Source organism: Tursiops truncatus, chromosome 7, assembly GCF_011762595.2.
Source record: "Tursiops truncatus isolate mTurTru1 chromosome 7, mTurTru1.mat.Y, whole genome shotgun sequence".
NCBI classification, from domain to species: Eukaryota; Metazoa; Chordata; class Mammalia; order Artiodactyla; family Delphinidae; genus Tursiops; species Tursiops truncatus.
The window spans coordinates 65,311,822-65,338,147 of NC_047040.1; the positions used below are offsets into that span (position 1 = coordinate 65,311,822).

The 26,326-nt window shown below is 33.3% G+C and overlaps 1 protein-coding gene across 3 annotated transcripts in view; it reads left to right on the top strand.

Moving 5' to 3' along the window:
• SCN7A (sodium voltage-gated channel alpha subunit 7) overlaps nt 1–26,326 on the top strand; it is an 88,052-nt gene that overhangs the window by 23,002 nt on the left and 38,724 nt on the right. For 2 of the 3 annotated variants that reach the window (XM_073807615.1, XM_073807617.1), the window contains exons 2-11: nt 2,167–2,405; nt 5,675–5,786; nt 6,290–6,380; nt 6,750–6,878; nt 8,265–8,356; nt 11,399–11,605; nt 13,804–13,873; nt 16,308–16,449; nt 20,006–20,212; nt 26,186–26,282. In XM_073807615.1, coding sequence (XP_073663716.1) covers nt 2,167–2,405; nt 5,675–5,786; nt 6,290–6,380; nt 6,750–6,878; nt 8,265–8,356; nt 11,399–11,605; nt 13,804–13,873; nt 16,308–16,449; nt 20,006–20,212; nt 26,186–26,282 — 1,386 coding nt within the window. Of the gene's footprint in view, nt 1–2,144; nt 2,406–5,674; nt 5,787–6,289; nt 6,381–6,749; nt 6,879–8,264; nt 8,357–11,398; nt 11,606–13,803; nt 13,874–16,307; nt 16,450–20,005; nt 20,213–26,185; nt 26,283–26,326 lie in introns of all 3 variants that reach the window. The other variant, XM_073807616.1, reaches the window with a different exon arrangement.

Genomic DNA, 26,326 nt, shown 5'->3' on the forward strand with positions numbered 1-26,326 from the left:
ATATGTGAGGTATTCCTATACATGCATTTGTATGTGTGTATGGTGTATATAAATAATTCTTAATAATCTTTTAATAAGTGTTAGTTTTGTGCATGATATTGAAGCAAGATATTTGAAAAATAAGTAAATTTTATGATGAGCAATTGTTAGTTTTTATTAGTCTGGAAAGAGAGTTCCAAGTAGATATATGCTGACATTCCTATTCCATATTTCTCTCTTTAAAACTGCTTCACACGCATCCTTGCAGCATCTCTTGAGGGTCTTGGGCATAAGCTGCCATTGCTATTGTGAAAATGTCCCTCTCTCTGGTCACAAATAACTGAACCAAGAGGAAATAAATCCATAGGCTGGGCTAGTCAATTAGAGTATCTTTTAATTTACATTTTTGGAGGTAGAGGTTATAGGCATATGGTGGGAACTTAAACTGAAATATCAAAGTTGAGGCAGGCGATGGCATTTTGTTCTATGTGCATTCTTAGAAGTAAGCATAGGAAGCCATTCTTTAGATAGAATGCAGTAGAAATTAAAAGAAAAGCCGAGAAAACTGTGATGCCATGAACGGCGTAAGGAGTTACCCTAGTAATTATTTTCCATTTTTATTTTTCAGGGTACAGAAATGGACTATGTGTCCTCTCCTTGGATGTCTACAAGACTGCCATTTGTATATTTTAAATATCTCTCACACACCTCTTATTTAACCTATTAGGAGTCTGATTCTCACAATGATTGGTACTCCATTATGATTAATGAACATATTTTTTCTTACTTTCCATTAATAGCAAGTAATGGATTCAACTATTAAACAACTCAATTTTACCCAGTAGTGGAAAATTCTGGATTAGCATATATGTGTATATACATATGTGTGTGATTTCTGTCTTAGGAAAATATTATAGAAGAAATTCAGCTAAGGCCAACACTATTACAGACAAAATATACATATAGAAAATGCTACAGTATCAAGTACAAAATTTCTTATCCTTAATTGCAATAATAAAATTACCAAGGGGGTTAAGAAGAATGTATAAAGAATAATCAGTCAGTTGTCACTGAGCAGGATCATTTGAAGTGTAGGTTTTGACAGAAATTGGACTGGGAAAAATCAGCAAAAGAACATAATTTTATGAGAGGAAAGAATCAGGTTCATAAATGGAGAATTGATGCATGAAATTGTATTTAATGAAGACTAATTGAGTGACCCATAGGACGGCTTGAAGTAGATAAAGACTAGAATTGAGAGAGACCTGTAAAGACTACTAGAGCAATCCAGAGATAGAATTACAAAGATGACTATCTTGATGTAGGTATATGAACAGTGGATAATATTTAAATACCTAATGGAAAATAATTGTAAGAAAATTACTTTTTTCAGAGGAATTAATGACAAAGAAAAACATTTCATGAGTAACTTTCAAGGCAATAAGTTTATATGTGTGTGTTTTTTTTTTACAATGGCTAGAAGGTAAAAGAGTGATTCTAGTCTTGGGGAAAAACAACAAACTTTGTTTTTACTTGTTAAATTGCTGTTATTGGTGGATTGCCACATAGATGACTGAGGGAAGGGAGTGTTTGGGGAAATGTACTTGGTAAATACCCATGTACGGTAGTTAAAATTCTGTGTTTGCCTATGTATTTACCAAAAAGATGGATATAACTAGGGGAAAAGCAGAACTTTAAAGGATATCAAAGTTAAAATTTCAGAGGAAAAACTAAGTCAAAGGAATTAATCAGAGCTATAGGAAGAGATAAAGAAGAGGGGGCCCCCAGAGCCAATGAAAACTGAGTTTAGAGAAGGAAAGTCTAGTCAGTAGTTAAATACAGCTGAGAGTGAAATAATTGGATTTGGCCTTCCAACAATCTCTAGCCACTTTAGAACTCTTTCATTACAAGGGAGAAACTGAAAGGCAGATTTCAGTAAAAGAAAGAAGATTCAATGGATGAATAAATGAAATAGAATGAGTTATTTGTGAAATTACAAATTAAGTCTAATATTAAGTGAAACAAAACCAAGTTTAATGACTCAGATTTCTCTAAAGCTCAGGAATTTTCTTTGAATGCTTTTATTCAGTTTGCTCTTCTCTTTTATTCCTATCCTAGACTTTTAAAATTTTAAATTTTTCTTTATATACACAAATCTTATCTAGAACTGAAGAAAATACTTTTCAGGTGCAAAATTGGAAATGGCTTCCCCAGAACGTAAGGGCCTTGTCCCCTTCACCAGAGAGTCTCTTGAAGTTATGGAACAGCATAGTGCTAAAAAACACAGTGAGGAACACAAAGAAGATTTAAAGCCAAACACTGACTTGGAAGCTGGAAAAGAGCTGCCATTTGTTTATGGAAATCTTCCTAGAGCAATGGTGTCAGAGCCATTGGAAGATGTGGACCCATACTACAAGAATAAAATGGTAAGGATTAATTAAACTTATTATGACTATATTTTTATTCATTTTCCAGACATGTGAAAAATGTAATTGAGATAGGATGAAAGAAGATGGAAGAATAAGTGAAGAGGTAATTTTAAGTTACAGAAAACTGGATAAGAAATTTCACACATATTTGAGATTTTTATCAAAACCGAATATTTGCCTGGTAGGTTAGTTTGTTTAGGGTTACTTTACTTTGTATGTAACAGGCTATACTGTTATGCCTTGATGTAAATGATTTCTTTTATGTGAGCATAATGATTGGCTACTTAAGATTACTGATTTTAAAATAACTATCATGTAAAATTTCCATACTATGTACAGCAATTTCAACTGTTCAACTTGATGAGCTTACTCGGTAGTTAGGAAAATAAAGCCAATGTATATTTCATTCATAAATTTTATTCATTCATACAGTCACAGCCTCTCTATCCAGAGAATGATTTGAGGAACTTACTAAATATTTTGAACAATCCAAAAAGAAGCACAAAATGATAGAAATAAAAATAATTATGCTTAGAAAAGACAGATCTGTGTAGACTGACAAAGCTGGAAGAGTCTCTAATAAGAAAATAGAATTTGAGTTATAGCTTGGAGAACACTTCACATTTTTACAAGGCAAAGGGAAGCTCTTCAATGAACAGTCAGTCAATAGCAGATATTAATTCTGGAATAGGGAAGAGACAGGCTGATGATAGAACTAGAACCCTGTAGCTGTGTTGCAGATTGTGGGAAATAAGGTGAGATAACAGAGATGGCAACATGGCTTTAATGTGGTGGCCAAAATACTGGTGTAATGAATGCAGTGTTTAAGTAAGATTAATCTAGAGATTCCTAAATTACTATTGCATGGAAGAGATAGGGTCAGAAAGATGAAATTAGAGAGAAAACAATTGAGGCCTGAAGTCAAGAGGTCTGGATTATAGGAGTGTCTTGGAGAGAGAGGTAACACATCCGAGATGAAATAGCAGGATTTGAAGACTGATTAATAATGCCAAGGTTTCCAGCTTGAAAGAATAGAAGTGCTTCTGACAAAAATGAAGTAACTATAAAGAAAGATCAAATTTGGGAGAGATGAGGATTAGTCCCATTGTAGACAAATGTAATTTGATATTCTTGTAGAGTGTTCAGTGATTTTACCAAATGGGTGAAATGGAAATGAATCACTTTCTGGACAGAAGGCAAAGTGAGAATTTTGTATAATCACAACTCTCTTGAATACTTTGCATGGTGGAAGCATATTGACAATTTACAGTATAAATGTATATATTAACAAAAGACTCCAGTATCTCTGGTAGACTCCATGGGCATTATGCATCATTCGCTATAAAACACCTATAAAACCTTAAGAACATTTTAGTGAAAATGTAAGTCCTCATCTCAATTATCTCCACTTTCACTTTTGCTATGCTTAAGTCATTAACAGTTGATATAACAGTAACCTTAAAGGTAACTCTATTATAGCAGAGTTCTGAGTTCTTTGTAGTGTTTACAGACGTGACAGACAAATCTAGGTGTGTTAGTGAAGACAAAATCAAAGATTTTGAAAAAAACCAAAAGCGGTAAGGATACCTTAGTATAAAAAGTATTGTTATTAGTGATAACACAAAGATACTAAAAATTTTAATTATATTTAGTTTACTCTGTTAAAGATGGCATACAAATAAATAATTCTAAAATGAAATGAACAATTTCAGCACTTAAACATTAACTAGAAAATTATTCTATCTGGATCTACTCATTCCTTCGCAAAGACATAAGTTGGTTGGCTACATCCTGTGTGAAGTTTGAAATTGTTTTGGAAAATACATGGAAAGCACATTTTAAACAATCAGATTTATTTTATTTGGCCCTTTTTACTTTCTTTTTGCTTTTAAAATGGAAAGAGGGACAATAACTACAATCAGGCCAAAATACACACAAATTGTATGTTGGAGAAGTGTTCCATTGAGGAGAATCAGAGCATGGTTTGTTTTCCATTTAGAATAGGTATCCATAAAATATCAATGAATATATATTTGTATATATAGACAAATATAAATACCAATGTATAGTCACATATACACTTCTGTATAATTATATATTAAATATAATATATATTTTAGTATATTATAATATATTTTATCACATTGCATTATACACTATACATTACTGTTACATAACTGTTACATTATACTCTATATAATGTTTACTATGTGTAATATAGTTATGCACACACCACAACAAATGAATTTTCCAAATGGGCATGTATATATAGTAAAAGTGCACATATGTATGTGTGTATATACTTATGTGCGTGTGTATATATATATACAGACATACACACATACATATACATTTTTACTGTGTATCCATATTTTACACACATATACATATACACACATATACATAAGTCCTTTTTAAAATGTTTCTGATTTTTCCCTTTTTTGGTTTAATATTTCTATATGCCAACATATTAGTTTTACATGATATAAACTTGTTTTAAATATGTTTATGTCGGGGCTTCCCTGGTGGCGCAGTGGTTGAGAGTTCGCCTGCCGATGCGGGGGACACGGGTTCTTGCCCCGGTTCGGGATGATCCCACATGTCGCGGAGCGGCTGGGCCCGTGAGCCATGGCCGCTGAGCCTGAGCGTCCAGAGCCTGTGCTCTGCAACGGGAGAGGCCACAACAGTGAGAGGCCCGTGTACCGCAAAAAAAAAAAAAAAAAAAAAAAAATATATATATATATATATATATGTTTATGTCATTGATAATTTACAAGTGGGGGTTTATACCGTAGGTAATTACTAATGATTAATGTAATGTTTGAGTGCATTCGGTCACTTTTACTACTATAATCCCATACCTTATTTGCTTCAAAATAAAATTAACTTATTTTACATTCATTGAATTTTAGTATGCTTAAATGCATACCCATGAGCCATCTGGATATAGATTTCTTTCTATTACATTAGTTTTGCAGGAAGACTTGAGGATTGGTGTGTGGCAAACAGTTTTCTTAGGTAGAACACTGTTTAAAAAAAAGTGATAGATAAGGCTAAATATAAGTAAAAATAGTTTAAAGAAAACTTTCCATTTGATTTAGTCTGTAAAAGGATATCAAAATGTAAGAAGTATAACTGTTAGACTTCATGACAAATGATCATTGGCAATATGCTTCATAATTGATGAGATCATAATTTCTCAGTTCTAATTTCAGTTGATGTTCTTTATTTTCATTTCACTTGATGTTCTTCTTTTCCTCTTACAGACTTTCATAGTATTAAATAAAAAGAGAACAGTATTCAGATTCAGTGCCACCTGGTGTACATTGTCTCCTTTCAATTCAGTTAGAAGAACAGCCATTAAGATTTTGGTACATCCATATCCTTTTCTGTTGGTTTTAAACTGTACTAATATCAAATGCAACTATTCTATTCAGATATTGCTGCAGTCTTTTTCTCTTTTTAATTTTCATTTTAGGTCATACTGAAATCTTGATTATAACTGCACTGTGTTCCATATTTGAAAGTACATTTAAAATATATTTTCTAGGGACTTTCCTGGTGGTCCAGCAGTTAAGACTCCGCACTTCCACTGCAGGGGGCTCGGGTTCGATCCCTGGTCAGGGAACTAAGATCCCACATGCCTCATGGCCAAAAATATATATATATATATATATTTTTTTTTTTTCTTTTCTAGTACACACAACAGTAGTAAATGTTAACAAATCTTAGTAATCCTCATTGTTTTCAATATGAGGAGTATATTTTTTTGACATTTGAGAAACTATGTGATCTCATATGTGTAAATACATATAAACAGATTATAGAAACATGTATTTCCAATATTATTTTTATTAACATTATTCCTTGACAATAACTTACCTTTTTCCGACTGTTAATTTTAATTAGCATCCTGATTGACTGCATATTTATGTCCATGACTGATTTGCCAAAATGGGGGCCAGCATTACAGTAAGTTATATAATTTTATTATGTATAATTGCATATATGATTATATTTTATATTTAATACATTGTGTTACAGTACATTATATATTACATAATATAGCAAATTAATATTTTTAATATATAATTTACATTGTACGTAATATAATATTTATACACATTCCACAATTAATTGATAGTCAAATTTCATGGTTAATGCTGTAAGACATAGCCCACTCTAGAAGCCCTAACTAAAGCCCTGTCCTATGGTCGTCTGGTTGATTGGTTGGTTGGTTGCTTGGTTGCCAGATAATTATCCTCGACATAGTTCTTCAGAGTTGACGATGTATTAGTCTCACTTTTAATATGAAGTTATTATATGAAAACTTTTCTGCAGGAATACTTTGCTTGGAATTTATACATTTGAAATACTTGTAAAACTCATTGCAAGAGGCATCTGGGCAGGATCTTTTTATTTCTTTGGTGATCCATGGAACTGGCTCGATTTCAGTGTAACTTTGTTTGAGTGAGTATTTCTTTTAAGTTGCAAACATCTTAATAACCTTGCTAAGAAAATGCTTTTCATAAAGAAACACTGAGGATGATAAAGTTTTCTGCCTGCAAAAATTCTGTGAGTAAAGAATAATTCATAAATCATAGCCATAATGAGCTCCCTCAGGCAGCTCCAACTGAACTAATCCTTAGAATATGCATTCAAAATTAAAGGAGTGGGATATTATCTCTGTAATCTACCCAAAGCAAAAACAATAGATTGAATTTTTGCATTTGAAGTGATTATTTTCAGTGAACAGAAAATCTCCTGGGAGTTTAAGAGAGGATCCTGACGTATTTGATTCTTCTCTAATCTACATTGCTTAAAAACAGTAAATATTCTAGTTATCAGAATAAGATATTTTATATGCACACATTTTTCTAGAATGATACATTAAGTTCTAATAATTTACATGTGTATTGATTTATTTAATCCTTCTACTTAGTGTACTCTATTTTATGGCTAAAGAAATTGTCACTGGCATCAAACTTCTGTTAAAATAATTTAAAATAATACTCTATTTGTGGACTTGGGGTCAATTTTTTTGAAAAAGAAATAACCTTTATAAAGAACATAATTAGTTTCTGCCATGTTGTAAGCAGTCAAAACATAGTAGCTAATATCGTTGAAATTATTATCACTACTACTTCTACTATTACTATTATTATTTCTGCTCTTGCCATTGCTATTAGCTAACACTTAGGTAACACAGCTAACATTTAGCCCTTAGTATGTGCCAGATGCTTTGCCATGAACTTTACATATATTAACTTATTTAATCCCCCCAAATCCTCAGAATTAGGAAGTATTATTATCCTTACTTTACGTTTGAGGAAACTAAGGCAAGAAAGATTAAGTAATTTAAATAGTGGAGCCTGTATTTCTACATGGTCAGTCTGGCTACAGAGTCTGTATCCTTAACCACTATACACCTTTACTTCTGCTGTCATCACCATCACCATTCTCATCATCGTCATCACCTCATCACCATCATTATCATCACCAGAAGTTTAAATACTTAAATTTTATTCCTTTAAAAAACTGTGGATTTCCTTATTTTTAACTATCTCTTCACCAATTAGATTCAAAGTATTTATGAACATAATATAGAGTATTTGATATGGAATTATGACTACTCAGAGTGTCAAGCTTTTATAAACTCATAATTTGTTTGTAGATCAATATTTACTTGGATACCTTGCACTATAGCAGTCTTTCCCTTCCAATCAATAATAAAACTGTTTGCAAAATGCAATAATGAAAGCAAGTGAAACATTTGGATATATGGTTTTAAAAATAAGTTTCAAATAGTATAAAGAGCCAATATGACTTCTAAATGACTCCAATTTAATCCCACAGGCATATATCAAGATATTCACCTCCAAACTTCATTTCAATATTTCGAATTACAAGAAATTTGAGAATTTTGAAAATTATTCCTTTAAACCAAGGTAAGAAAAGGCACTGGGTTCTTCATTTTGTTTCATGTACTTCTGTGTATTCATCTGAACACCCCTATTATTGCTTGAAGAAATGTTAAATTGAACAGTGTTTCAGATTTGGAATAAATGAATTATCTGATTTTCAAATTTATTTCAGTCACTCCTGGAACGGCAAGAAAGAAATATCACATTTTTTACTAATTTGAAATGGGTTCAATGCTTTTGATAATAAAATATAGAGCTCAATCAAAATATATTATTTTTCTATTTTTTTCTTTTTTACTTATTCTTATGTCTTAAATATGAACTTATAAAATTGTCCTTAGACTTCTGAGAGAGATAGCAGTTTAGACAGATATCTAATCTGTCCTCTTCTTTTCCTCACTGTGTCTAAAAACCAGTTGAAATGAGCAAAGCAATATAAAATAAGATAAATTTGCTTTTGCTGTCAGTGCTTGGATAGGATGCATTCCACATGCCACAAAGTTTAAGAAGATTCTGCTAAATAAAGTGGAGCTGTGACCACATTGATGGAAGAAGCTGACAACTAATTTACACCTCCCATTCCGGAAAGAGTCTTAGAGAAGCCTACCAATACCTTCTGATTTGTTGTTCTGAATGAATAAAAACAATCAGCTAGGAAAACTTGACCCTGAGTTTTGTTTTGGCTTCTATGAGTCAGAGGTATTATGAAATAGTTGAACGAATAAACCCACAGGCAAGTGTGATAATACCAAAAATAAGATCTACAGGCAACTTTCATCCACTGGAACACCATGAAAAAGGCCAGATATATTGCATACTCTGTACTTGGAGAACAGGCTGGGCAAAACAGCAAAAAAAGATTGGAGAAATATGGTAATGGATGCCTAACCTTGTGGATATACTGAAAGATTAAATAGTACACATTAAACAGGTGAATTGTGTGGTTTATAAATTATATCTCTTATTTTTCTTCTAATACATTGGCAATGAGATTTTTTTAAAATGTCCTAGCTTTAGTGAAGGCCTGACTATATATTTATAGTCTCTGGTTTATGCATTGGTTCAACATCTCAACAATTTGAACGTATGAATCGATACTTAAATATGGTCATATATTTTGATACAGAAATTCCATTTCTAATGTAATACTTTAAAGAGACTTGCATATGGCAAAAAAAATTAATAGTATTATTCCAGGTGGCAAAAGTAGCTATAAATATGTATTTCGGTATGATAGCAATTAAAATTGTATATCTACTCTAGATATCACATTTCTTTAACCACAGGAATAACTTTATTTCAACCCTATTCTATTACACTCAAGAAATCTAATCATCTGAGGAGGTCATTTAAAAAATAGATTTTCAATTCTCACAATGATATATGAAATAGGTATCACTATACCCATTTAAAAAATAATAAAACAAGCATAGAAATGTTGGTAACTTGCTCAGCGTCACAGAGCTAGTATATTCTCATCCATTGTTGAGCTGAGTAACTATTAGGATCATAAATTTAAACAGACCAACAAATAAAAAAGGAGCAAGGGAAAAAGAGAAGGAAGGAAGGATGGAAAGAAGGAAGGAAGCAAGGGAGGAAGGAAGGCTTATAGTAGTTTCATCAATGGAATTTAATTATGGGGTTTTTGTTGTTGCATCTTCTTGTTTTCTATGTTTTCAAAATTGAGCATGTATTATTTAATAATTAGAAAAATGAATGTTCTTAAATAAATCTAGCTTTAAAGTTGAATTCTCGATTAGTAAGTATTCTGATATAAATACAGCCACATATAATCACAGTTATGTGTTATTCTCATTTCTAATCATTAAAAGTTTTTCATGTTTTACTTAATCAGCTCCAAAAATTGAGTTCTTAAAAAGTTAATGAGATAGCCACTATGGAGAACAGTATGGAGGTTCCTTAAAAAACTAAAAATAGAACTACCATATGAACCAGCAAGCCCACTACTGGGCATATACCCTGAGAAAACCATAATTCAAAAAGTGTCATATACCACAATGTTCACTGCAGCTCTGTTTACAATAGCCAGGACATGGAAGTAACCTAAGTGTCCATCAACAGATGAATGGATAAAGAAGATGTGGCACATATATACAATGGAATATTACTCAGCCATAAAAAGAAACGAAATTGAGTTATTTGTAGTGAGGTGGATGGACCTAGAGTCTGTCATACAGAGTGAAGTAAGTCAGAAAGAGAAAAACAAATGCCATATGCTAACACATATATATGGAATCTAAGAAAAAAAAAATCGTCATGAAGAACCTAGGGGCAAGATGGGAATAAAGACACAGACCTGCTAGAGAATGGACTTGAGGATATGGGGAGGGGGAACGGTAAGCTGGGACAAAGTGAGAGAGTGGTATGGACATATATACACTACCAAAAGTAAAATAGATAGCTAGTGGGAAGCAGCCGCATAGCACAGGGAGATCAGCTCAGTTGTTTGTGACCACCTAGAGGGGTGGGATAGGGAGGGTGGGAGGGAGGGAGATGCAAGAGGGAAGAGATATGGGGATATATGTATATGTATAACTGATTCACTTTGTTATAAAGCAGAAACTAACACACCATTGTAAAGCAATTATACTCCAATAAAGATGTTTAAAAAAAAAAAGTTAATGAAAGAATGTATAGAATACCGCTATTTCAAACTATTTCTTGTTTCAACATTTGCAACCCATGTTGATTTTTAACTCTACGCCTTTACCTATGCTTATAAATAATGGTGATTGGTATGAAAAGCAATAGCCAAGAGAGAAGGCCTGTTCTTTATGTAGTAAAGAGAAACAAACAAATAACTAATTTAAAAATACTAAGTTATGTCTAAATTATTGCCAGGTGTAATAAATTAGCAATCATACAGAAACCTCAAAGTTAAGGGTTTTATTCATTTTAGTCATTGGACCTAGATAATGGTGAACTAAATTATAAAACACAAAGCTATTGATTTTGATGGCATCTGCATTTGCCATGGGAGAAATTTGCTAATCCTGCTTTACTAAGATATTTTATTTTATCGAAAACAAACCTTTCTCTTTTCAGGTCTGAAGTCTTTTGTAGGGATCCTGATCCATTGTTTGAAGAAACTCACTGGGGTCATTATCCTAACTCTCTTCTTTCTGAGCATATTTTCTCTAATTGGGATGGAGCTCTTCATGGGCAACCTGAAGCATAAATGTTTGCGATGGCCCCAAGAAAATGAAACTGAAACACTGCACAACAGAACTGGAAACCCTTATTATATTCGAGGTAAGAATCCCTTGCATCTATATCAAAAAAATTAAAACTTTTCTTACTGGCAAAACATTCTTCACAGAAATATTGAACATTCAATTTCAGAACAAATTTGACTTCAGAACAACCTTCATATAAATGCCATAACTATGCTCAAGTACTAATTTGGATCAGTTTCCTTTATCAGGATAATAAAGTTCCAAATCTTCAGACAGCTAAATCAGGGAAACCTAACTTTGGAATTGCTAAAACTTGCAAGTTTTATCCTTTCATAAATAAATAAATATGACCAAAGTCTTAATTGCAATTTTATCAGAGTACAATCCTCATGATACTACCTTTCTTCGATAAAGTTGTTTAAAATTTAAATGTAAGTGTACACATTATAAACTTTGGGGTGATCATATAAATCAAAAAATGACCTACAATATAGAAATTCTTACTATTGTTGTATTTCAATTGCTGCTGCTCATTTTAAATGCTTTGAGTTATACTTTGATGAATAATGAAAATATTTTAGGCTAACAGAAATAATGTCAAACAAGTATTGCTTAGCCCTTATACATAAGTAATTCACATGCCTGATCACATATCTTCACCATAATCCTGCAGAGAAGACATGAATAACCCCTGTTACCAACAGGGAAACAGAAGTAAAGAGAAATTTTGTGAATGTTCTAGCATACTATAACCACTCGGTGGCAAAACTAGGATTCTAGCCAAGCTCCATCTGGCTTTAAAACCCATTCCATTTTCACCAGGCCATACTCTCTTATTAGATTTTTCCCTCATATTAAAATCATCAGCTCCTTTCTGACAGTATTTAGAAAAAACCAAAAGCATATTGTTTAACTAATAAAAATAAAATATTGTTTAACCTTAAGTAGTCCTTCTACCTTAATTTTATTTATACTTTGGATTTAATAAGTTCTAAAACAAATCTTAATAAATTTTACTCTTTGGTTTATCCCATAATATGATTATGATGCAAGTAATGCAAAATTATTAGTATATATGTGAAATGTTTCCTTATTATGTAGGTCTATTTCATGGTCTTAATTCTAGTGATAAGAACAATAGGAGATGGTTGTTAAATCTTAGATTCCAAATGAAATCCCCTTTAACTTCTTTGATGTTGTAATAAAAATATGCTAATTACTAAAAATTTTGCTACTTCACTGGTTATTGCTAAGAAAATAGAGTCCAAGTTCTTTTCTTTGTTAAAGTATGTATCTTATAATGAAATCATTTTAAAGATTATCACTTTCATATTTGTCCAATTCTAGTCATTCCATTTTCTCAAATAGCATGTTAGGAATTGCTGGAAATATATTTGCAAAACATTATTTAACCTAATTTCCATGTCGTAGTCCTTGTATTTAGAAGAGCACTTGGGACTGCTCAGTTCTAATGTCAAATTTCATTTGGTTTTTGACAGTCACTCAAAAGTTTTGATTAATGGCTCCTAACTATGATTTTTAAATTCTTCTAAAATTATTTTAGGTGACAAATTAAAGTGACATTTTCTGAGATTGGTGTAATTCAATTTTGTATACACACACACACACACACACACACACACACTCACCAGGACTGATCTCATGGGTTTGATTTGTGTGATTTGAATTCAGAACCTAAAAAGCAATGCTACTAAGCATGTATGTTCCTAACCCTGGTAACTGATATCTATAAATACACAATTTACATTTTGATTGATAGCAGATAAAAATACCTGGATGAATTCTACGGGCTATGACTCAGATTAGCTCAGATTATGATTGAAACTAGGTGATATCAGGACAAGTAATTAGGCGGCACTGGACACTCATTGTAGAAAAGTAAGCTGCAAAGTGGGAAGAGAATGGAAATTAAACCCAGAGACAGAAAACTCTGGTCTTCTGTTCAGGAAGATCATCAGGAATAAATCCTGGAAGGAATAATCCTCAGTTTTCAAATAGATTAGTCTTGGGAATTTTTCTTTCAGGGTCTGGTCATACCTGGCTGGAGTAGGTGGATTGCCAGAGGTCTTTTGGCCTGTACACTGGATGCTAGGACAGCCTCCTAGATTTAAAAGAAAAGCGGGGGAGGCAAGCTCTATGCTCCTTCCTTCTCACTGTACAGAAGTATGTTCATCTGTACAGATTTAATTGGGTTTCAGATATGCTGTCCACTCAAGATTAGATATGGAATATCATTTCTTTCCTATTTTTCAGAAACAGAAAACTTTTATTATTTGGAAGGAGAAAGATATGCTCTTCTTTGTGGCAACAGAACAGATGCTGGGTAAGTGGTATTAATGTTTTCTTCTATTGTAACCAGAAGTGAGGTCTGGCTGTTCAACGCTCAAAAGCCGGTAAAAAGGCCAGGTTGGTGGAAAGGAAAGTTTGCTTTATTTTGGGTACCAGCAACCGTGAGCAGGGAGTGGGGTGGGGAGAGGGCGGAAGCCTGTGTCCAATGGCCGACTCTGACCCCACCGCCCTGACAATCAGGGAGCAAGAGCTTTTATAGATGGAGGGAGGGGGCTACAGGCAGGAACAGCGCAGCCAGCTCTGACAGACATCTTGATATTGGTCATCGGTGGTCTGACCAGCATCATTTTGATTGTTTTAAGTACAGTTAATCTTCAGTTCCAGGGTCGGTTTGTTCCCATTTCCTTGAGGCCAGTTCTTGGAATTATGGCAGCTCATGTCACGGCTACAGTCTGGTCTTCATGTAGTTAACTTCTTCCACCTGGTGGGGATTTCATCATCTATAGACAGCTCACAGGATATGGCTCAGAATATTATCTGTAGCCCTTGAAAAGGAACTAAAGGTCCTTAACTATGTTTAATGACTAAACTATTATTATTTGGTCTCCTTTGACTGTTTTCCTTTGTTTCTACTTTTTCTCACTTCTCCGATTAAACTTATTCTTTGGTTAAAGTTTTTCCACAGACAAAAGTCAGGATGAGGACATGGGAGAGCAAGGACCATAGGGTCCTGCTCCGTTTCAGTATCCCTGATCAATAGTATTTATTTAATGATTATTGCTTTTATTAATGGTTCCCATTTGATTACATAATCTCATTTTACCATCAAAACCATGCTGAGAAGTGTACAATATGGAATACTATTAATCTGATTTTACAGAAAAAAGTATAATGGATAGACTAGCTAAATGGTTTATTCAAGGTCAAGAAGTTAGCAAATGGAAGAGCTGGGACTTAAATAAGAATCTGATTTTCTGTTTTCAGTGTGCCCCAGAGCTAATAGGAATTATCAAGAAAGACAATGTAATTTGTTCTTCAGCCCGAAGACTTTGAAGAAAAAAAAATTAAAGATATGATGTTATTTCACTTATTTTATGACTTGTATGTCTTTAATGAATATAATTTACATTAATCACAAGCTGATTGCTCTTAAAAACAGTACTTATAAATAATTCTTCAGTGAGATGACAAAACTCTCAAGTTTTATTGTCCTATAATTTCAGATGAAGAGATAAGAAGGTACTATGCAGTACTAAGAAGGTACACAGCAGTACTATGACTCAATTCCTTATGTTACTTCCCTAAGCCGGGATGACTTGACACCCATTTGTAAACTCAGCTCTTTCTTAGAGGCTCTGGGCACAGATTGACAAAAAAGCACACGGGAGAGGGGAACATGAGTTATGTAGTTTAGTTGTATTAAGGTGATTTAGACATATTGCTTACTCAACTCTTTTTGCCACCCTACTTCTGGGCTTCCTTTCTGTTTTCAAGTCCAGATTGTGATTTCATCGCATCGTTTCTGCCCCATCCCACTCAAGCTAACCCTTTCAATGGACATTCCAAATTAAATTTGACCTGAAATGCTTGTTGGAGATATCTGGTCATGGATAGACAGAATCACAATGATATAGTATGTCAAGGCCAGAAGAGAAAGTCATACAGCGTTTTACCTGCAGCCATCATACTTTTCTGCATGGTAAACTATCCTAAAAGTTGGTGCTTTAAGACAAGAACAAAAATTCATTTGTTCAGATTCTGTAGGTCAGCAATTTAACAAGCCTCAACACACAAGTACTTTTTAAACCTCTGTTTGCATCACAATTGTTAACCATTAACAAGTATGCAAAACAAGTCACATGGCCAAAGTTCCAATAATGTAGGAGGAACTACAGAAAGTTGTGGATGGAGGAAGCATGATTTATTGGGCCACTACTGTCATAATGGACCACAACACCCAAGCCCCAGTAGGTAAAAGTATGAAGACTCCATGAAAGGAAATGAAATAAATATTTAATCATCTTTCTACCAAACTTCCAGTTCTGCTTATAAATTATTGATAATAAAATTTTTCTCACCCTTGAATAATGGGATGTAAGGGTTTGAGATGATATCATTTAAAAATTAAACCCTAAACTACTACAGTTTTATTTTTATCAGTGTTATTTTCCGTCAGTTATACTTTCACTTTGATACTGGGTAGTAAAGAAATCTTTAACAAAAGGCTTAGCAAAAACCATTTGTGAAGGCCTGTTGTCTTTTAGTTTAATTAACACTGTTCACTTATATCAACTTAAAATCTAACTCATATGCAGCTTTTTCCGCCGGGAACTGTTTGGGAGAAGACTACTTCCTGTGGAAGAGGGAGCCCTTTATTATTCATGGGCAGATGTTATGTATTTATGATTTGACCATAATCTGAAAGTCACCTAAGAGTAAACAGTTTTTCTTTTCTGTGTCTTAATTAGTCAGTGTCCTGAAGGATATGTGTGTGTAAAAGCTGGTGTAAATCCTGATTATGGCTACACAAATTTTGACAGTTTTGGCTGGACCTTATTAGCCCTATTTCGGTTAATGATGCAGGATTACCCTGAAGCACTTTATCACCAGGTAAGAACACAGAGAATCTGCACTGCACAGAAAAATGGTGCCATGCTCCTCCTTTCTGAAATAATGATCAAATATAATACACTGTATTAAATTTTTATGTGAAGAAGAATTTGAGGACAGAAGAAAAGAGGACGAGAATAACCTAATGTCAAACTCTATGTTAAAACTGAGCCCAAGTCTGTGTTCTTATGTATGGTATTGATATCTTATTTAATCTTTGAAACAATCCTACAAGGATATAAATATGTATATGCGCTTTTTTATGAAGACCCTAAGATCAGAGCATTTAGGTAATCTCCCGAAAGTTAAAACACATGTATCTGCCAGAGATCACTATACTGCTCTGTGGTCTCAGACGTTTGACATTAACTAAGTAAAGAGCATTTCTAAGTACTAATTCTTTAGACAAAAAAATTGAACCTATGAGATTACCATGTATTAAGAAATTATTTGTTGAATGCCCACAATGTACTCCTTCTCTTTAATTCTCTATTTCTTCTCATTCTCCTTTAATATTCAATCAGGTTCCAGTTGTAATAGCAGAAAGCCTGCTGTTATGAGACTTGAAATCAAAATGCTGAGAGTCCTCCTTTATAACTGACGATTTGTGTGCCATAGTGTCTCAGAAGGATATAATACGTGCTCATTAAAATAGAGATTCAATTTTTCTTTTAAGAAAAGTTCCAGTATAGTGGAATATGCAGTGTCATTTCAGCAGCATAGTTAATATCAAAGGATATTAGATAAAATAAGTAAATTACTTTAAATTCCAAAAGTATTTACAGTTGAAGAAGAGCACTCTTTTTAAACACACACACCATACTTTTTATGATTGAGTAAATTATGGTGTGTGTGTATGTGTGTTTACAGGCCATTAATAATGATAAGGATAATATAATATATTTTTGGTACAAAGATTCATAATATATTATTAAATGAAAATCAAGTAAACCAAACATGCTTGTAGTATAATTATATTTCTAGTAAAAGTACATGAAAATATTACAAGTGATTTTTTTCTTTATGCAAACTATATTTTTCTAATTTTGTAAGAGTAGTTATATTGTTATTTCCCAAAATTTTGACAAGCATCAATGCCTCCACCACAACACTGTAAACTTCTTATTTCTAAAATAATCTCATCATGTTATTCTCCTAACAATCCTTCAGTGATTTCCAAATTTCTGTGAGATGAAGTTCAAAGTCCATATGCATTGTCCATAGTGCCCTTTAAAATCTAGTCTCAGCATTTGTTGCCAGATTCATTTCCCAAAATATCCCAATATATACTCTCTGCTTTATTTCAGTCAAAAAGATTTGCTGTTTCCTAAATGACCTTTTCCTGTAATTTCTTGTTTCAGTGTGTACAAATTCAAGTTTCTTCCATCTTCAGTCTCATGCCTCAGATTTTTGCCTCCAAGCTATATTTCTTTTTTGAGCTTTTCCCCAACCTCTTCTTTTAGAGCTGTACATATTCTACATCAGAATTCCATGGTACCCTATAATTGCCTCAGGTAGTGCTTATTTTAATTGCTTGTTCAGCATTTCCTCCCACTAGGAGATACACTACCTAAGAAGAAGTATTTGGTCTTATTTTAATTTTTGTATTCTCAGCATCTAACACATAGAAATGTTTGATGAAGTTTTAATAAACAAAAATATAAGTAAATATTCATGGGTTATGTTACTTTATATAATAGTGAACGTCTTGCCTTTTTTTTTACAGCTTTCAAAGTGCGTTAGCTAATTTTCTTGGTAACATTGGTCTAAAGGAAATCCTCTCATACAACCAGTGAAATGAGAAATCAGTTTGGGAGTGCCCTGGTGCTGGAGTCTTACAGGACCTTCATCATTATTGTACTCTAAATTTTTATTGACTAGTGTAGATAAGGTTTGCTTTGATTTGGACTTGTTTTTTACTCTGAGCATTGCCCTACTGAACTAGACTGACTGTGGCTAGGGAAATTTGGTAATTATTCCCAAAGAGTACAGCTCATGTTTTAGAGGATATCATTCTCCGTTCATTCAACAAATATTTATTTGACCCAAGTACTCTTTGATACAGCATCAGTACGGAAATGAACAAAGCAGATTGTCAATCCTCATGGAATGGAGTTATGTTTAGCAATAGTTAACGTAATGCATACTTGCCATGAGCTAAGATCATCTCATACATTGTTTCATTTGATTTTCATAACAAATCTATGACAAAGGGGTATAATTAGCCCCTATTTCCTGCTAAAATATAATAGAACTAGAATTTGTATACTTTTCCATTCTAATAAGATTGTATACTTTTATTCGCCATCAGCTTCATATAGGGGAAAGAGCAAAAGTTTTGAATTCAGGCATTCCCCCACAGTTGTGAGATCTTTGCCTGTCTAATTTTCATCTCTTTTCTATGTGGTAAATACCACACGAATGTTTTGCCCAGAATTAATAAAATGATAACCATAAAGTATTTATTAATATACATGTCCTGCAGTGTACTCCATGATATCTATTACTAACTCCTGAATATACTGTAAATGACAGCCATTTAGTAGGAAAAATATTTAACCACATCCTAAATAGCTGACTCACTGGGATAATCGAGTTTATTAAAAATACCTTTAAAGAAAAACATACTATAGATTAATAAGAAATTATTTCTGACTAAATGTTAGAAGGTCGTATTAATTTGTAAACATTCTTAACTCTGTTATATCAACACAGTATTTTCTGTAAATACCTGTCTATTGATTCAAATGAATACTTAAAAATTAAAACTATTCCCATTTGTTTTCTTGAAATTTGTTCATATACTTTTAATCAATGAAGATAAATCAGTGGACTATATTTTAGATTTGTCATATCTACTTATAAATTTAAAAGTTTTCTGATATATCTTAGGTAATTATTATGAAATAAAAGCTAGTCAATGCGCAGTTTGGAAATCTACAATTTTGTATTTTTCTATCCACAAATGACTTCATATAAGTGAATGATATAACTTTCCTTTGTGATTTGTCTAGAGGTTCATCAACAAAGCAGGTATTCCGACAGATATAGAAATATTCCTGTTCCTCACCCCTTTGAATAGACCTGATTTTGTACTTCGTTGTGATGTTTCCATAAAGTTCAGAGGAAAGTAATCTCCAAACAGTCATTCTTTGACTTTATTACACTTCGTATAGTTAAAGATTCTACTTCAAAGTAAATAATCTTTCATATTTAGACTGTCCAGCTTTCTTTATTGAAAGATGATAGTTTTTTCCTTTCAACATGTTTACTCTGTTAATGAAGACATAAAAGTCAGATGTTCAGCCTGAATTAATTAAATTACTAAATTCTTCCCTGGTTTTGTACCATATATTTTGTACCTTACATATATGTCTAAATTGAAGAGCTTTCATTTATTTCTCCAGGTAGAGCCAGTACTTAAGCTGTCTTGTGATTACATTCCACTTATAACTAAATTATTTTCATAACAAAATTTCATTTTTCATTTAAAAATAACAGATTGCAGGAAGACAAATAACGTTTCCTCTCTGTCCTGTTTTCCACCTTTCCTTAGATCCTTTATGCTTCTGGGAAGGTCTACATGATATTTTTTGTTGTGATAAGTTTTTGGTTTGCCTTTTATATGGCAAGTTTGTTCTTAGGCATACTTGCTATCTCCTGTGAAGAAGAAAAGCAGAGAGCTGCTGAAAAAGCTAAGAAGATTGAGCCGGAGCTTCAGCAGGCTTTAACGGAACTTCAAGAAGGAAATAAAGCAGCAGAGGTACAGATTTTTTAAATGCTTTTTTGGAATCAGAGTTTATCTTCTTGGAGCATATTGTCTTCTAATAGATGCTCAATATCTGTGTGTGGTACATAATAAGATCGTAAGTGATTTTAATAGGAGGGCTCACTTTTGCTACATAACATTCTTTCCTGAGTGTGGTGTGGTAAGAGTGACCAACATGTTTAAGATTTTGTTTTTGCTCCAAAATGCATACTACTGCTGCTGATAAACTATGGATATATTATACATTTTTTTGAACTTGACTTCTCTTAATGCAGGTATAATTTATTAATTTAAACTTGCTTCAGACAGCACATCAGAATTAGCTTTGGAAAATTTCAGTGTTCAACTCAAAAGTGACAGTGCCTTCCATAATTTAGAAATCAGAAAGTACTAAAAGCATGGATCGAAGTATAGTACTGAAGTTGTAAAAAGAGGAAAAAATTTTACTTTATTGACTTTCTAACTCGTTCAAGAGGAAATGCACTGTGCATCCTGACCTAAGGAGTTATTTTACCTGTGGAATAATTAAATCCATGATCAGTAAAATTTAATACAATTTTACTCTAATTTTCAATGACCTTAGTGTTGTGTTTGAATATATTTTCAGATGTTTAGCCTCATAGCAAAAGATTTTGCCCACGAATCTAAAAGTATTGACAGAAGTAACATTAAAGAAGTTGTAGAAAATTATCTTTAAAAATCTAAATTGTGCCATAAGTGTGCAGAAAAGAAGAACAGGACCTAGGAAAGCAACCAGAAGTAGCTTTCTTATATTCCACAGGACCTAGCTAGCTCACACCTCCTCTTAGGTTTAGAGAGGGATAGGTTTAGCTCAGTCTCCTAATATCCCCACCCAGAAGCTGTCAAGGTGTGCAGTGGGCAGAAGCCAAAGCAGCCTAAGGGGGACGGAACCCATGCCTCTTCTGAGGTGTTGCGTGTTGTGAGCAGTCCCCCTGCCAAGAAGCTTGTTCTTTGGAGGGTGCTTGGCCCAAAGTGATCACAAGCAAGTCCAGTGCTCCCACCCCACTGGCCTAGTTACAGGACCCTCACTTGCGGGAGGGGGGCCATGCCCTGCCTTCTTTTCCATCCTTCTGGAATATTTATTTTTGCACTCTTAACACTTGCTAATAAAGATTGTCTACACAGGAAAAATACTCGAACTATATTTTCTAGTAGATGTAAAAAGGACAGATTGACGGAGCAAACAAAAGATAGAAAGGGGCTATATCCAGGATCCTCTCACATAAAAAGATAAAAAGAGCTGAGGAAAAGTAAAGGGCAAAAGATTCACTCCGGCATGTGTAGTATGACTGGCTAAGAAATTCATTAATACCAAAGGCCCCTGCTGGGCCAAAAAGAGGAAAATGTTAACTTCCCTGTTATATAACCCTTTCATTAAGTTGTCATCAGTAAAGAAGCTCTAGAAAAGTCATTCCACTACAAAGTGGGGTCTGAATGATATGATATAGGATCATACCAAATGACAAGTTATTGATAGATATGTGTATCTATGAGGTTTCAATGCATACAATTGAAAAATGAATCAATTACAGACGGTATGAAGAAAACATGTATAAAAAGAAGCTATCAAATATAGCCATCATATCACCCATGAGGAAGTCACAGAAGAACAAATTACAAAAGCTTTCTGTCTCTAGAAATGAGTCTGAGGTCCTTCAGATTGAATGATTGTAGTCTGAATGATATGTTGAATGTGTAATTTGTTTTGAAGTGGCATTTCAAATCTCAAGGGCTACACACAAATGCATTCAAGAGCACAATACTTCTCTTATTCCAGATGAGATGCCCTATTAGCTCTGCTTATGAAGAACTTAGATTATTCCCTAATTTCCCAATATCTCCATTCCTTTGGCTATTTGGATCACATAAAGCCTTTCTGGTTTTAATTAAATTCTTTCAATTATAAAAGGTTTCTGTTCCTGGAAGAGTACTAGAACATTTTGTCATGCAAAAGTTTTCTGGGAAAATGAGAATAAAAGTTATTTTCACAAGATGTGCTTTCTTTTCCTTTTTTATTTATACATAAGAAAACACTGGACAGTGAAGAATTTAAAATGGAACATACTGAGGACCCTTTAGATGACCAACCTGATTTAACCCTAGACAGATTCTAATTCCAATGTTGGAATTACTGGGAAATTACATATGTGTTTCATATTCTCACATTATAAGAAAACAGTAGATCATATTGGCTAAAATTAGAGTTTTGCAGTCAGATAAATATAGATTTAAGTCCATTTTAGCCACTTAATAGATGTATGATATTTGCCAAGCCTGTTAACCTTTCTAAACTTCAGCTTCTTTATCTGTAAGGTGTGTATTATAATATCTGTGTCATAGGTTGTTGTGAGATTCAAATTAAATAAACATTTGTAAAGCACTTAGCACTGCTTAGAATATACTAAGCAACTGAAAAAATGGTAATGGCTAATTATAGGAAAGACAAGAAGACAACTGCAAGAAGGCACTGTCGTCCATATGGAGAATACTTGTCAATATAAAATTCTTTAAGTCTTTGACTATGTCCCCCTTTTAGGGATAATTAAAGTAATAATAATAATAATGATAATAATAGTATATAATGTTTATTGAGTGTCAACTATGTGCCAGGCACATAATTAGTGTCTTCACAAATTCTCAAATTTAATCTTTATTGAGAAGTTCCAGTTACAAAGTTTGATCTATATTTATTGGTAATTGATTTCTCAACACTGAGAAAGAGAACCCATTTTTCATCACTTTACCATCACTGTTCTGGAGAATCAACACTGAAACAATATTATTTCATCAGTTACACAGTTTGTAGGTGAAACTTTCCTATGAATTGTCAGTTATTGGCAAAACCTTAGAAAAGAATGATTTATACAACTGTAGGAATATAAATATTAAAAAAAGTTTTGCCCATCTAAACTGATATCCTTACAGTTCACCTGTATAATTAAACATTATTGACAATATTCTGTATGTTAGGCATTGTATTAAGCATTGGAGATTTTAAAATTAATAAATATAAATACAGTGTCTATCATCATGAAGCTAATGGTCTAATGGGGAGATAAACTATAAAAATAAATGGTAACTTTAGGACCACCAGACATTGTGTTTCCTGATGTTATGAAATAGGAAACATAAAACACCACAATATATTCTTGCCAAAATCCACGCTAAGTCTAATATGCCTCTAGATCTAACCATCTTTTTCCAGAGACTATAGGAGAGAGAAGAATGCATTAAATTAAACTAAAAAGACATAATCTGCCAAATTAAGAATGTGGAAAATTCTACAATATAAGTGATTCAGTGTCTTTAACAAATTACACAGGCTAAATAAATTTAAAAGCATGATAATCAGTAGAACTGCAAACCAAAAAAAATGTATATCATTTTGTATTTTGATTGGAACAAGTCAACTATAATAGAATGTTTCTGAGAAATGAAAGAAAATTGAGCATGGTCTGGGTCTTGGATAATATTAAGGAATTAATAATTTTGCTGACTGTGATAATGGTGTTGTGGTTATCTTTTTAAAAAGCTTATTCTGAAATTTTATGATATTTGAAATTTGATTTAAAATAATTCAGGAAAAAAGTAGGGTGAGTAATACATGAAAAATGGAAAGTATAATGTCATTAATGGTTGAAGCAACCTATTGGGTACCTGGTGAGTATTATTCTCCACTAAAAAAAATAAATGAAAATATGGGAAGTGCTATAAAAGTGAGAAACTTAGTGCTTTGAAAACTTGTAATAAAGAATTTCTCTGAGTCAGAAAAGGTTTTTATTGAGGACTTGGCACTTGAACTGAGATCTGAAGAATGAGTCCGTTCTCTCCGGCGGGACGGAACAGGATGAGTCAGAGGATTAAAAAGGCCAGTGGGGTTGCAGTAGAGAGAGGAAGTCTGGGTCCCAGATGAGCACTTCAGGTGTTCATTGCTAAATGCCAGGAGTATGACTGGGTTCTTCCTTTTTCATATCTCCCCTCCAGAGAAAATTGAAACCAGCAGTGAGAAGAATCCTAGCCCGTTCTTCCAGTTTAATTTTAATGCTGGATTGTCTAAAATTCAGGCATATATCCTCATTAGCTCTTAAACTTCCAAAAAGAAAATTTTTGAGTCATAATCCTTTCAATTTACATTGTAAACTAGGTGTATCCTTAGGAGTTGGCCAACGTATGGGCACTTATTGAGAAGTTCAATTGAGATAATTACTAAACTGATATGTGGTTTGTTCATTTTGTATCCTAAAACATATCCATAGTTCAAGCCAAATCAGTAATGAGCATTGACTGTCTCAACAATAACGTTATCACTCTCCCCGCTCCACTGCTCCCCCCATCACAGATGATGATCTTAACTGGATTGCTCTTTGTTGTAAATTCATCAAACATTGTCACCGTCACTACCACAAGCAGCTCTATGAGAAGTAATTCCTCGGTATTAAGAATATAGTGGAGGATATTGTTCACGATATGACAAAGTATCATCTTTATGAAGAAACACCTGGGAAATTCCTATCAGACTTTAATAACAAAAATTATAGTTCTGTCAGTTTTTAACTCATGGAAATTTGGAGTTATATAAATGATCACATATTTTATGTAGCCTTGTAAGTCAGCAAAGAAAATACTTTCTGGAATAAGCATTGGTTTAAATAAATAAATTAGCTTCACATCCTGAGCTTTTGCTTACTTTTTCAGTTTAAAAAAAAAAAAAAGTGAGGCAACAGAGATCTGTAGACCTAAAGAATCTGTCATTTTCCTGATGGAACTCAGTATGTAGTACAGTTGGTTTTTACCTCCTCTAGCTCTAGTATTTAAATTAGAAGGACTTGACTCCTACTGAGTGAGATGAATGTGATGATTCCCTTGATATCTACTCTGGGACTTCAGATAGACCACAGCAGAACCTGCCAGCCAGGGTGTTCTGGGTATGGGTTATCAGTGAGCCTCAACCATGAATCCCCTCAGTGTTAGGGCAGCAGCAGGACCATGCCAGTTATCTCTATTCAAAAGCTGCCTCACCTATTTAAATTTATTTACTATTTATTTCACCTATTAGGCTCACCTATTTACCAAATTAACAAGCATACAAATATTATTATTCTTTGTGTGTGCCAAGTGTAAAAACTGTTGGGGGCTCTATGGTGCAATGTCATCTACCCATTGCCAGTTTCTTACTGTTTAAATTCAAATACAAAGTTTATACATGGTCACTAGAAACATCTGGGGCCATACTTGTGATAATCATGAATGTGTAGAACTTGTAACATCTGCATCGAAGCCGAGGAGTTTTGAGTGCCTTTCCAATGCAAGGGTTCTTTTTAACTCGGTAACCACATCAGCAAAACAAAGGGTGTCTTAAAACCGTTACTCAAGAGTCATGAGGGACAGAAAGAAGTGATTCGTTTTTGGAAGTATCAAATTTGTTCTAACCAAAAATATCCTTTAAAATTCATTCTATTACCTGATATTACATGAGACATGTTTCATCGTCTCAACACCAAATAATTGATTTTATCAAGAGAGTTTACAAAGTCGTAGTTAACATATCCTCAAGTAAAAAATGTAAGGTGTTAGAGAAATGTAAGGTGTTATTGTCCAGTAGCATGTTTGCCAACTGCATATTCCACAATAATTCTAAACTGTACACTGAATTCTTTGTCAAATATGGGTAATACCACTATCATTCTCTGATTTTCTCCTTTTATAGTTGACCTCATAATATAAAATGATTTTGTTGAGTTGCAAGTAGTACACATTCATTTTCCAAATAATCCTAAGTCAGTTTAATAATATCTATAGTGTAAAGAGTGGCAAATTATGGAACACAGAAAGGCTTTTGGAAGAAAGAATCAGCATTTTCAAGAAGGTTATAAGCCGTCTTATAGTTATTGTCTTAGATATACAAAGGGGAGAAGCCAGTATTAGACTCATCAAATTTCTTTTTAGACCAAGACTACAGAAATAGAAATGAAGAAAAGATCATCAACTTCTATGATTACTTCTTTGGATATGTTGGATGATGCTACTATCAGACATAAAGAAGGTAAAGTAAAAAATATTTAGACACTATGGAAGGTACCATTCATA